General features: G+C 36.7%; 1 protein-coding gene across 1 annotated transcript in view; it reads left to right on the forward strand.

The window, feature by feature from the left end:
* Positions 1–14,858, forward strand: part of ADGB (androglobin) — a 185,652-nt gene that overhangs the window by 125,655 nt on the left and 45,139 nt on the right. The window contains exons 26-27 of the mRNA XM_055534699.1: positions 1,631–1,818; positions 6,695–6,879. Coding sequence (XP_055390674.1) covers positions 1,631–1,818; positions 6,695–6,879 — 373 coding nt within the window. The remainder of the gene's footprint in view (positions 1–1,630; positions 1,819–6,694; positions 6,880–14,858) is intronic.

Here is a 14,858-nt window from a genome sequence, read left to right on the forward strand (position 1 = left end):
TTCTAGAGGTGAGCTCTTTACTTCACCAGATAAGTATACTAATACTGATCATGTTAGTCATCGATACCTACTTTTGGTAGAGATCTTTAGTTGGGTATTTAGTTAGAACCACACAAGACTCTGATTCTTATTCACATGCAGCATTCTTTGGGTTTGGTTTAGCTTTTGCTTAGTAGCTCCACTGTAAACCTCCCTTCCTTGAGTAAACTTAAATTTGGGGGGTAGCTTTAAACGAGAAGAAAATGGCAACCCACTCCAGTATTCTTGCCTGGAGAATCCCATGGACAGAGGAATCTGGTGGGCTACAGTCCATGGGTTTGCAAAGAGTCAGATACAACTTAGCAACTAAACCACCATAAACATCAGAGAGTTTTCTCTGCATCAGAGAGCAACTGGCATACAAAACCTGTATTTTCCTGCCTTGTTAGCAATGTCTGGAACTATAAACTCAGAATTGCTTTGAACTTCTGTGTGTTGTCACTTTCCCAGATTCCTTAATTGCTTCTTTTCTCCAAGAGCTCATCTCCAGGCTCACAACTGTGTTCCATGGAACCAGACCTCTGCTGATTCAATAGTTTTACTTGCCACTCATCATACCAAGGGAACATACCATATTTCCATAAACTCTTCTGCTTTTTTCATCTCATATTTAGAAAGGTGATTCTGAAAAGCCAAGAAAATCAAGTAGGAAGCTATTGGGCTAATCCAGGAGGCAATGATAAAATAAATAAATAAATAACTTGTCTTAGGTAGCATTAGAAGAATTAGAAGGAAATGTAATAATCATCTACCACAGTTAAGCATTTTTTAATGGCCAGGGAAACATACAAACAGAAATATTAGAGTGTTCCATTTTCTCAAAAAAACATGTAAGATGGAAGTTTTTAAGAGGGATTTCAAAACATAATACTAAGTGATTTGTCACTTATCAAGAGATTTGAAGATTTTTATGCATATTAAGATAAAGCATTTTAGTACTGTGAAACCATATATAGGAAGGGGCCTCCCAGGTGGCGCTAATAGTAAAGAACTTCCCTGCCAGTGCAGGAGATATAAGAGACATGGGTTCAATCCCTGGGTCAGGAAGATCCCCTGGAGGAGAGTATGGCAATCCACTCCAGTATTGTTGCCTGGAGAATCCCTTAGACAGAGGAGCCTGGCTGGCTACAGTCCGTAAGATTGCACAGTCGGACACCGCTGAAGTGACTTAGCACCACCCATATATTGGAAGGCAGCTAAGCTCACCACTATACTACCAACCTTAGTGAAACCATACTTTGTATCTTTGAAAACTAGTAACAATATGACTTGCTGCTGCTGCTGCTGCTAAGTCACTTCAGTAGTGTCTGACTCTGTGTGACCCCATAGATGGCAGCCCACCAGGCTCCCCCATCCCTGGGATTCTCCAGGCAAGAACACTGGAGTGGGTTGCCATTTCCTTCTCCAATGCATGGAAGTGAAAAGTGAAAGTGAAGTCGCTCAGTTGTGTCCGACTCTTAGCGACCCCATGGACTGCAGCCTACCAGGCTCCTCCATCCGTGGGATTTTCCAGGCAAGAGTACTGGAGTGGGCTGCCATTGCCCTCTCCAAACAATATTACTTACTTCAATGTAATTCTTCTTTGTTGTAGAAAGGCTATACATTTGTGGCCGAAGCATATACTGGTGACATGTATGTGTCATCCTCACGATGGAAACTGCGCCTCATTGGTTCTTATCATCCACTCCCGTGCCTGTCTCGAGACCCTCCATGTAACACCTTTGCCATAAAGGAAATCAGAGATTATTACATACCCAATGATAAGAAAATTATATTCAGGTATGTAACAGAAAGGAAATGCATTCCTTTAAAATATCAATATCTGGTATTACATAGTTGACTTTAAATTTAAATATTTTATTTAAATATTGATATTATCAAAATAATAACTTTTTTGGTAAAATCCTAATTTTGAACTTCAATTTTATACTCTTTTGAAAACAGAGAGCAATATGATTGTATAAATGTTATGTAAGATCCAGCCTATGTTGCATGAGTGGTTTCTCAGTCCTCATCCTATTTTTATTGTTGTTCGGTCACTCAGTCATGTCCAACTCTTTGCGACCCCATGGACTGCAGCATGCCAGGCTTCCCTGTCCATTACCAACTCCCAGAGCTTGCTCAACTCATGTCCATTGAGTTTGAGCTCATGTCCATCATCATCCATGTAGTGATGCCATACAACCATATCTTCCTCTGTCATCCCCTTCCCCTCCCTGCCTTAAATCTTTCCAAGCATCAGGGTCTTTTCTAATGAGTCAGCTCTTTGCATCAGGTGGCCAAAGTACTGAAGCTTCAGCTTCGGCATCAGTCCTTATGATGAATATTCAGGATTGATTTCTTTTAGGATTAACTTGTTTGATCTCCTTGCAGTCCAAAGGATTCTCAAGAATCTTCTCCAACACCATATCAAAAGCATCAATTTTTTGGTGCTCAACCTTCTTCATGGTCCAACTTTCACATCCATACATGACTACTGGAAAAACCATAGCTTTGACTATACAGACCTATATGGCAAAGTAATGTCTGTGCTTTTTAATATGCTGTCTAGGTTTGTCATAGCTTTTCTTTCAAGGAGTAAGCATCTTTTAATTTCATGGCTGCAGTCTCCATCTGCAGTGACTTTGGAGTCCAAGAAAATAAAGTCTCTCACTGTTTCCATTGTTCCCTATCTATTTGCCATGAAGTGTGGGACTGGATGCCTGATCTTAGTTTTCTGAATGCTGACTTTTAAGTCAACTTTTTCACTCTGCTCTTTCACGTTCCATGAGAGTCTCTTTAGTTATCCTATTTGGCTTTCATTAAACATTCTTCATAACACTCTTCCTTCTTTCTACTCTCTCCTTGTTCTGTTCCATCTCTAATGCTTCTCTTGTGTTCAGTTCAGTTTTCAGTTCATTTCAGTCACTCAGTCATGTCCAGCTCTTTGTGACCCCATAAACCACAGCACGCCAGGCCTCCCTGTCCATCACCAACTCCCAGAGTCCACCCAAACCGATGTTCATTGAGTTGGTGATGCCATCCAACCATCCCATCCACTGTCATCCCCTTCTCCTCCTGCCCTTGATCTTTCCCAGCATCAGGGTCTTTTCCAGTGAGTCAGCTCTTCACATCAGGTGGCCAAAGTATTGGAGTTTCAGCTTCAGCATCAGTCCTTCCAATGAATACCCAGGACTGATCTCCTTTAGAATGGACTGGTTGGATCTCTTTGCAGTCCAAGGGACTCTCAAGAGTCTTCTCCAACACCACAGTTCAAAAGCATCAATTCTTCGGTGCTCAGCTTTCTTTATAGTCCAACTCTCACATCCATACATGACCACTGGAAAAACCATAGCCTTGAATAGATGGGCCTTTGTTGACAAAGTAATGTCTCTGCTTTTTAATATGCTATCTAGGTTGGTCATAACTTTCCTTCCAAGGAGTAAGTGTCTTAATGTCATGGCTGCAATCACCATCTGCAGTGATTTTGGAGCCCCCACAAAATAAAGTCAGCCACTGTTTCCACTGTTTCCCCATCTATCTGCCATGAAGTGATGGGACCAGATGCCATGATCTTAGTTTTCTGAATGTTTAGTTTTAAGCCAACTCTCCTCTTTCACTTTCTCTTGTGTATATTTCTCCTTATCTGCCAACTCATCCTTCTTTTCATACTTATCTATATATTCTCATATCTCCCTGAGAATACATAGATAAGTAGTCCTCATCATGGACTCCACTCTCTTTCATTTATCAGATCTTTGGTTTTAATTCCCACACACTTCTCATCTTTGTGCCCTCCTCTTTATTCTAAGCGTCCTCCACTACTTCGTAGTTTCATTTTATTTTATCTACAGAAACACTGTGTTTCTGGAATACATTTCTCCATTATATTCACTCTTTTTCTTCATGTTTTCTATTTCTTTCTCTCTTTCTCTATCACCTTATTCAGTATATGTGTGTTCGTCCCTCAGTTGTGTCCAGCTGTTTGCGACCGTCATGGACTGTAGCCCTCCAGGCTCCTCTGTCCATGGAATTCTCCAGGCAAGAATACTGGGGTCCATATCATACCATTTTCTAGGAGATATTCCTAACCCAGGGTTAAAGCCGGGTCTCCCACATTGCAGGAAGATTCTTTACCATCTAAGCCACCAGGGAAGCCCCTATTCATTACATATCCATCCTTTACTACTGGAATAGTTACCTTTCTAACTCACGTGATTAAATACGTGATTCCCTTTCATTGAAATTTGGGAGATCGAAGCATCAGCTGAATTGATTCCTGCTTATGGGAAATAGATGGGGAAACAGTGGAAACAGTGTCAGACTTTATTTTTCTGGGCTCCAAAATCACTACAGATGGCGATTGCAGCCATGAAACTAAAAGATGCTTACTCCTTGGAAGGAAAGTTATGACCAACCTAGATAGCATATTCAAAAGCAGAGACATTACTTTGCCAACACAGGTCCATCTAGTCAAGGCTATGGTTTTTCCAGTAGTCATGTATGGATGTAAGAGTTGGACTGTGAAGAAAGCTGAGCACTGAAGAATTGATGCTTTTGAACTGTGGTGTTGGAGAAGACTTTTGAGAGTCCCTTGGACTGCAAGGAGATCCAACCAGCCCATCCTAAAGGAGATCAGTCCTGGGTGTTCTTTGGAAGGAATGATGCTGAAGCTGAACCTCCAGTACTTTGGCCACCTCATGTGAAGAGTTGACTCATTGGAAAAGACTCTGATGCTGGGAGGGATTGGGGGCAGGAGGAAAAGGGGGCGATAGAGGATGAGATGGCTGGATGGCATCACCGACTCGATGGATGTGAGTTTGAGTGAACTCCGGGAGTTGATGATGGACAGGGAGGCCTGGCGTGCTGCAGTTCATGGGGTTGCAAAGAGTTGGACACGACTGAGTGACTGAACTGAACTGAACTGAACTGATGGCTGTGAGGGAGAAAATACCCCATGCTCTCTCTTTTAGACGTTGCTGGTCATTGGAACTCTTGGGCTTGTAGATTTATGACCCTGGTCTTTGTATTCCTCTTCATGCACCATTCTCCCTGTGTCTCTCTCTTTCCAGATATCTCCTTTTCATAAGGTCCTCATTTTAATTTGATGATTTCTGTGGGATAATATCTCCAAGAATGGGGGCATGGTGAGGTGCTAGGGTTTAGGACTCCAGCAGGTTTTTGAGAAGAAATAATTTAACCTATAACAAACAGTGACAGTGAATCCAGAGGGAAAAGGATTTTAAGATATCAAGGAAGTGAAATGGACAATCTTGGTTGATTATGGTTTGACTTTGGAAACTGTTGGAGAATAAGTGTTGTTTGTTTAAATAGAGGTTTCAGGAAGAGGACTCTATTTGCTGGTTGGGCAACAGAAAGATGATTAATTCATTTTTACATGTTAAACTTGGTAGGCCAGTGAAATGTATGAGAGATATTGCATAGGGGTGCTGGGCTTGAAACATGGATTTGGAAATGAGTATTCTGTTTCTGCCCATTTCTGCTGGGCAGTTTGTACTTTCTGCTGGGAAAGTTTGTACAAAAAGAGTCAGATACTGGACAGAATATTAAGATTCTCTGATATTTATGAGAATGTTGATGTGAGAGAAGTCTAAAAAAAACACCCTTGAATTAGGAGGTACAAAAATTGTTATGCCCATGGGTAAAAGGTTTTTGAAGAAAGAAGAAATGAGGGTTGATTCAACCCTGTCAAATTCCCCTGAGAGATCAAGGAAGATGAGAACTGAGATTTCTCTAGGGTAGTGACAAGCTGCTTGAAACCATGGCAAGAGCAAGTTTAGCACCTTGTTGGGGGCAGAGTAAGGTGTTGTGAGTGAGTGGAAGGTGATGAGCTGAGACAGTAGAAGTTGACAACTCTTCTTAGACTATAAGCTGGGGAGTAAAATAGAGCTGAGGCTGAACAGCAGGGTTGATTGAAGATATTTTTCAGTTTGGTTTTTGTCTTGTTTTGATCTGTTTTTAAACAGGTGAGACCTCCTTGGGTACAAAAGCCAAACTCAAGAAGTAGTAAAGAGAGGAAACAAGATACAGAAGAGAGAAGAGAGAAAAGCAAATTTGTAGAGAAACTGGAAGTTTATAGAATCCTGAGCATTTGCAAGGATTCACCTAAAGTAGGAAAGAACCCCAACAAAAAGACTAGAGATCTTAGACTGCATTAAGGGACAGAGTTAGGAATTTTCATTATTTTTCCAAGAGGTTCCCAACCGGCATGGTTAAAGGGTGAGAGCACAGGTGACAAGTACTACTTCTGATTTCTATTTTTGTGGCTCAAAGAAAACACTTGACAGTGAAGTTTTGAAAGCTACTGCCAGCCATGCTCTTTGTTCCACTGGAGAGGAGGGCGTGATGGAAAGGTGCGATGTGGCAGTAGTTTGCAATCTATCAAACTTTATCAGTGAGCGCATACCATATCTAAATAAAACATTTCCTATCTCTGCTTGGGATGTGATAGTAATAAGCACCTCATACATAATTTCATTTTACTCGAGCGTACTGGGATCTTTAGCCAAAGTCTATAATAGCACTAACATTTCCAGGATTTTAACTGACTGTATAAAGTAGGTTTACTTGTAGATTATCATATCAGTAAATGATACAATTTCCTTAGTGATTTGAAGAAAAGACTGTTGATAAAGATGAATGTTTTTCTTTACAGGTATTCAGTTAAAGTTGCATCGCCACATCCTGTTACAATACAGGTACGCACATCCAAACCAGATGTATTCATCAAGCTACAGATCTTAGAAAACGAAGAAGTTATCGTGAGCTCTACTGGGAAGGGTCAAGCTATCATACCAGCAATTAACTTCTTGGGGAATGAGAAAGCCTTGAGCTCCCAGTGTAAGTGTGGCTTTTAAAATTGGTCATATATAGATTCATAAACAGATATTTATGTAACTGATGGTTAAAATGTTTTAAGATAAAATAGCAAGTAAAATCGGTAAAATTTGATACCATAGTATTTTTAGAAAACTATTGCATTTGTGCATGACATTAATCCCTGAAGAGCAATAGATTTGTTATAATTGTACTTTAAAGGCTTTATTATTTGAGCTCGCTCAGATTTTCAAATAAGAAATAGATTTTTATTATTTTGAAAGAATTTTTAAAATTAATTAATTTATTTTAATTAGAGGCTAATTACTTTACAACATTGTAGTGGTTTTTGCCAAACATCGATATGAATCAGCCACGGGTGCTCGTGTGTTCCCCATCCAGAACCCCCTCCCACCTTCCTCCCCATCCCATCCCCCAGGGTCATCCCCATGCACCAGCCCTGAGAGCCCTGCCTTATGTATCGAACCTGAACTGGCGATCTGCTTCACATATGATAATATACACATCTCAATGCTACCCTCAAATCATCCCACCCTCGCCTTTTCCCAGAGTCCAAAAGACTGTTCTTTACATCTGTGCCTTTTTTTACTTTTATTCCAAATTCATTATTTTTAGAAAATATTCTACTTATTAAAATTAGTAAAAATGTTGAAATTATTACCCGCAATGTAATAGTCACCAGAGCTTTTAACTAATAAAATTATTTCTGAAATAAGGGATAACAGTGATACTGTAAGATATATTCATTTATTTTAATAACTTGATTATGACTATAAAAGTAACACATGCCCAATGTAGAAAGCTGAAAAATATAAAATTATAAACAAGGCAGCAAGAAATCCTTTGTAATCATACAACCCAGAAAAAAGAAATACTGTTAGCATATTAGCTCTTACACCTCTACTGTCCATTTTTACATTCTCATTTTAAACAAAAGTAGAATACTACCTGTTTTGGTAATTGATATTTGTTTTTCTTATTTGTGAAATTGGTGGGGGTCTTCAAACCTATGTTAAATAAGAGTGATGATGATATACTTCTTATTCTTAAATAGGAAGGCTTAGAGCACTTACCATTCAGTACGATGTTTGTTGTTGACTTCTGATAAATGCCCTTTATAATATTTAAGAAAGTTTCTCTATTGATAATTAAGGATTTTAGTATAGGTTTGAGACTTTATTGGTTACTTCTTTGTTTATAAAAATCATCAAATTTTATCCCTTTGAGTCTCATAAATTAATTTTTAATTTGGAATACATTCTTGAAATAAAACTTATTTATCCATGTTTCAATACAATCCTATGTTTTGAATATACTATTTTATTTGGTTTGTTAGATAGTATTTTCCCTTTAACTTTTAACTATTATAATATTTTTACAATTTCCAAATAACTGTTTTAGCTGGTCTTCTGTTTTAATATCTACTTAAACTTTTGGAGTTAGTGTGATTTATATATTTTCTATTTTGAGCATTGGATAGATGTTTTCACTGCGACCTAATTCAAATCAGTTTTGGTTAGTATTACATTGAGGTTTATAAAGAACACTTATTCTCTATTTTGGAGGTAAATGATTTGATGTCTAAATACATGTGCACTCACACACACATTCTCTCTCTATATATATATATAATAAAAAGAAAACTTGCTAGTTGCAATATTTAAAATTTCAATTGGCATTTATATTTTATCTTATTGGCTTATAATTTTTTGAAAAAAGTATGTTAAGATCTATTTTAATTGTAAAATGTATCCAAATTTATCTCTAATATTTTCCAGTTTACATATGTATATGTTACATTGTTAGTTGCAAAACGTTCTACATTTGCTTTATATTTATTGATATGCTGTATTTTTTAAATGAATATAAAGCAGTATTTTTTCAACTTTAATAGATTGTAAGATAGTAATGCTGGTTCTTCATTTGTTATCATTTGCCTGTTCATTTTGGTTCACACATTTAGCTTTTCAACCTTTCTCTTATAAGTGGGTATTTTTTCCCACTAAATCTAAAATTCTAATCTCTGAAATGGGGTGATGTAATCCACTTACATTTATTTTGATAAGCTTGCTTTTTCTGATTTCTGCCTTCATGCTTTATTTTAAAATTGATTATACTGTCTAGCTGATCTTTGCATAACTATGTGGTGGCTGGCATTCTTCCTGATCTCTCATTATTCCCAATAGTGTTTATGCTGATTATCTCAAGTATATAAGCAAAATACTAAAAAGAATTTACCTGTTGCCTATTTTCTAATATTCATAAGTTTCTTTTCTTTCTCCTTTTTAAAATAAATGAAACCAAATCAGAACTCTTTTTCTCCTCTGTTATTGACCCTGGAAACTGTTATTGCAGCCCAGGGACATTCCTTTCCAATATGAATGAAAATCTGGAGGACCAGAGAATTGAGAAGACACTACACTGTAATGACACAATTAGGGCACAGATGTCATGCTTTAGACACAGGAAGGTGGGAAATTCCCTATTATATTAGTAATACAATGAGCTTAGTTAAAACACATTAATTCAGATCATGTCTCCTTTCCTCCCATCTTTTTCCCTTTATCCTTGAACATCCTGTAGATCATCTTCAGTACTAGTTCATGTTTCTGCTTTGTGGCTTTTCATGCCAATCTGCCTGAACCATTTCTATATATTTATTTGGATAAGCCCAAATAACAAAATATAATATTTATACATATTTCTCTTCAAGTATGTTAAGACCAGTAAGGGTACTATTAGGTTTTGCTAGTCCAGATTCCACTCTTACTCTTGAAGATGACTTTGTTTTCTTTTCTCTAATCCATGCTGTACAGATTTTTTTGTTGTTGTTTTTTGTTTTACTTCATGCAGGAACGCTGTAATTCCAAAACTTTAGCAGGTACTGTGGGTGATTCTCCTATCCTGTTTACAGCCTTACATCTTTTCTTTTAAGTAACTAGTTGCCCCAAACATTACTCTCCAAAGTTTTTGATTTATATTCATAGAGGCAAACACTGTAGTTTATCGTATCAGTTTAGTTCAGGTCAGTTGCTCAGTCGTGTCCGACTCTTTGCAACCCCATGGACTGCAGCATGCTATGCTTCACTGTCCATCACCAACTCCTGGAGCTTGCTCAAATTCCTGTCCATTGAGTTGGTGGTGCCATCCAACCATCTCATCCTTTGTCGTCCCCATCTCCTCCTGCTCATATAGCTTATCATTATTTCATTTTAAAATTTAGCATTTTATGGCTGAGTAATATTCAGTTCAGTCCAGTCACTCAGTCTTGTCTGACTCTTTGCAACTGAGTAATATTACTCAGCCATAAAAAGGAATGCATTTGAGTCCATTCTAATGAGGTGGATGAACATAGAACCTATTATTCAGAGTGAAGTGAATCAGAAAGAGAAAGATAAATACTGTATTCTAACACATATATACAGAATCTAGAAAAGTGGTACTGAAGAATTTATTTACAGGGCAATAGTGGAGAAACAGACATGGAGAATAGACTTATGGATATGGGGAGAGGGGAGGAGAGGGTGAGATGTATGGAAAGAGTAACATGGAAACTGACATCACCATATGTAAAATAGATAGCCAAAGGGAGTTGGCTGTATGGCTCTGGAAACTCAAACAGGGGCTCTGCATCAACCTAGAGGAGTGGGATGGGGAGGGACATGGGAGGGAGTTTCAAAAGAGAGAGGATATAAGTATACCTATGGCCTATTCATGGTGAGGTTTGACAGAAAACAGCAAAATTCTATAAAGAAATTATCCTTCAAAAAAATTAATTTTTTAAAAAGTTAGCTTTAGCAAGAGAATCACACATAACCATTTGACACAATGATATTTTTTTACTTCTGGCCAAGAAAGTGACAGCAATGGAGGAGAAAGATAATGAGAACATAATTCACAAATTGACCCCAAATTAGAGCCATTATCCAAGAATGTTCTTCTTTTACAAGATGCTTCTATTTCATAATTGTATTTTCTAAATGAACTTTAACACAATATTTTAAATTTCCCCTGAAACCAAAAAAATCATTTTCCTTCTGATTGCTTTGAATATATAGATTAATTATACCCTCATAGCATTGAATTTCTAGGCAAGTAAAGGCTATTTATTTCCATCTATTCAGGACTTCTTTATGGTTCACAGAAAAGATTGCAAATTTTCTCCACAGAAGTTGATAGATTAGCTATCATAAATTAGATATTTTCTTTATTTAGATGTCAGACAGACTCTTAGTTTTAAAGAATGCTATTAGTTTATGTTTATGAATCATATAAGCAGATATTGAAATTTCTTTTCCTTTCTAAATGTTTTTTAAGGTGCTTCTCTTGGAAACATATCCATTTATGAATTTTTTACTGTATGTATTTCTGGAAGGCCCCCACTAAAAATACATGCAAAAAATGTGTGTGTGTTACATTTGTAGTGAAATGGGACATGACAGATTAAGTTATATATTCTGCAAGCAAACACGGAAAGGTAAAGTGTTAAGTCTTTCAGTAGTGTCTGACTCTGAGATCCCACAGATTATAGCCCACCAGGTTCCTCTGTCCATGGGATTCTCCAGGCAAGAATATTGGAGTGGGTTGCCATTTCCTTCTCCAGAGAATCTTCCAGACCCAGCAATTCAAACCCAGGTTTGCATTGCAGGCCACCAGGCCATCTGAGCCACCAGGGAAGCCTGTAAACAAATATTATATGGTACTAAAGAAGGAATAAATTCCATTGCAAAGATATTGAAGGCTTTGAAATGAGCTAGGAACAAAAATCTTAAGCCTCTTTAGGTTTTTTGCTATCTCATGGAAACTTTAAAAGCATGTCTGTATATCTCATATACTTATTAGGAATAATATCAGTACTTATGCTGTAAGGGTAATATAAAATTCATAATTTTCCACAAAATTTTCTTCAGTTCAGTTCAGTCGTTCAGTCATGCCCAACTCTTTGTGACCCCAAGAACCGCAGCATGCTAGGCCTCCCTGTCCATCACCAACTCCCGGAGTCCACCCAAACCCATGTCCATTGAGTCAGTGATGCCATCCATCCATCTCATCCTCTGTCGTCCCCTTCTCCTCCTGCTCTCAATCTTTCCCAACATCAGAGTTTTTTCCAATGAGTCAGCTCTTTGCATGAGGTGGCCAAAGTATTGGAGTTTCAGCTTTAGCATCAGTCCTTCCAATGAATATTCAGGACTGATCCCCTTTAGGATGGACTGGTTGGATCTCCTTGCAGTCCAAGGGACTCTCAAGAATCTTCTCCAACACCACAGTTTAAAAGCATCAGTTCTTTGGTGCTCAGCTTTCTTCACAGTCCAACTCTCACATCCATACGTAACCACTGGAAAAACCATAGCCTTGACTAGACGGACCTTTGTTGGCAAAATAATGTCTCTGCTTTTCAATATGCTGTCTAGTTTGGTCATAACTTTCCTTCAAATCTAAGCAATTGAGGATTTGAGGAAGAAATATGGATGAATAGTAGTAAAACATTTTATTTCATATAGTTGTATAAGGTTCAAAATTGTTGATGATTTATCAAAATTAATGCAAGCAGTCTCCTACTGATAGTGATGTGTGATCATTCTAATCATTAGTTTATATAAACAGTACTTAAATTTTTAAAGAAATCTGAATAGACATTTTTCTAAACAAATAATGTGCATGTATTAGATAAATGCTTAGAAGTAGAACTGTTGAGTCACTGGGTGCAGACAGTAGTGATTTTGGTATATATTGTCAAATTACCCTCCGTTGAGTTTCATAAATTTATCTTCTTTTACCCATGCCCCTGAATGACAGGGTTATCATATTTTTTGGGTCTTCATATTTCTGATTTCAATTTGAATGCTAAAAATTTATTTATATTTTGCTTACCATTAGAGCAGTTTAAGCATATTTTTATATATTTTATATATCACCTTTTAATATTTCCTTCTTTGAAAAAAATTTTGAGTGCTTTGCCCATTTTTTTATTGGAATTAGTTGTTTTATTCTAATTTATGTGTCAGTCAGGCAGCTCAGTCACTCAGTCATGTCCAACTCTTTGCGACCCCATGAATCACAGCACACCAGGCCTCCCTGTCCATCACCAACTCCCGGAGTTCACCCAGACTCACGTCCATCGAGTCAGTGATGCCATCCAGCCATCTCATCCTCTGTCGTCCCCTTCTCCTCCTGCCCCAAATCCCTCCCAGCATCAGAGCCTTTTCCAATGAGTCAACTCTTCACTTTAGGTGGCCAAAGTACTGGAATTTCAACTTTAGCATCATTCCCTCCAAAGAAATCCCAGGGCTGATCTCCTTCAGAATGGACTGGTTGGATCTCCTTGCAGTCCAAGGGACTCTCAAGAGTCTTCTCCAACACCATAGTTCAAAAGCATCAATTTATGTGTAGACTATCATATATTAAGGAAAATGTTTTCTTTATTTTATATTTGTTTCAAATATTTTTCATAACAGTGGGTTATGAATGATTAAGTACACATTTGAAGGAATTAATGAAGGAAAGGATAGGGACTTTGTGTGATTCATTTTTAATTTTTTATTGAAGTATAATCTACACAGAGCAAAAAAATAAATCTAAGTTGATGAGTTTTGATAAGTTTATCTATCAGTGTGACCTACACTCTTAACAAGATATGGAACATTTCTGTTACCCAGAAAAATTCCCTCAGGCTATTTCTATTCAATTTCCCAACACCCAAAGAGACAAGCACTGTTCACATTCCCATCACAATAAACTAGTTTTGCATCTTCTAAAACTCCATAAAATGTAAATACTGTTTTAGCACACTCGACATAATGTTTTTGAGATACATCTATGTTGTGCTGCTCCATTCGCTTTTGTATTGTTGAGTGTTATTCCATTGTATGGATATACCATATGGTTTATAGCTTTAGATTTTTATTGGAATTTTGTTAAACTTGGGAAGCATTGGCATCTTAGCAAAACTGAGGTTTCTGGTTCATGAACATATATCTTTAATTTCTCTCAACAATGTTTTATGCCCTCAATGTACAGATTTCACAACTAGTTTATTAAATTTCTATGTAAGAAATTTATTTTTATGGGAACTCCATCTAGGACTAAGAACTTATGTAGATTATACCATTTGATAGCTGTATTTAATTAACAAATCATGTGAGTAATATAATGGTACTTATATGATTTGTCAATTATGAAATAATAAAGACATTAAAAATTACAATAACATGCACGTGCATAGTATTAAACACTGAAGTAGTCAGAACATGTGGTATTAGTTTATTGTCATTCAAATGGCACATGAATGAGAATTTGTTGAATTACATTCTTGTAGCAATCAGTGGTTGCTCAGAAAATGCATTGTTCTATCCAAGTCATACATCATTACAGTGTTTCTTTAAGACCAGGATATTTCCTAGAAGCCAGTGATGTTTTTTATCTCATGAAAAAATAAATTGACCTGTCCCTTTGAATGTGTTTTATAAGGATATAATAAATAACACAGTAATGATTATATATTTCTGTAAACATAGTATTCTTCAGAAAATAATGTTGAAAGTCGACTCAGGAGTAATCTTCCTTAACTCTTTAAAATTTATATTTCATATGGAAGTATCTTCATATTAGTTATTCATTAAAATATCAATGTCCTACAGTTGGTATTACATATTTAATTTTTAAATGTTGAAGCCCCATTATGAATAATAAAAAATGTTATATAATTAGAAGACTAGGAAGGGGCTTGTCATACAATCTTTGTGAATATACTTCATGTTATTTGACCAGAAATGTCATCCCTAAAAATTTTGAGTAGTAATTATTTACCAAACTTAAAGTTTTCTATAAATATAAATTTTTTTTAAGACAAAAAAAATCATAGCTAGAACTTTGGTCTTTCTCTGCAACTAGATAATTTAGTGTTAAATAGTATGACTTGTTTTATTATTATTATATAGTCTTTTCAGTCCACATTGGAAACCGGTTTGTGTTATTTCTTTCTT

The sequence above is a fragment of the Bubalus kerabau genome, chromosome 9, assembly GCF_029407905.1.
Source record: "Bubalus kerabau isolate K-KA32 ecotype Philippines breed swamp buffalo chromosome 9, PCC_UOA_SB_1v2, whole genome shotgun sequence".
NCBI lineage: Eukaryota > Metazoa > Chordata > Mammalia > Artiodactyla > Bovidae > Bubalus > Bubalus kerabau.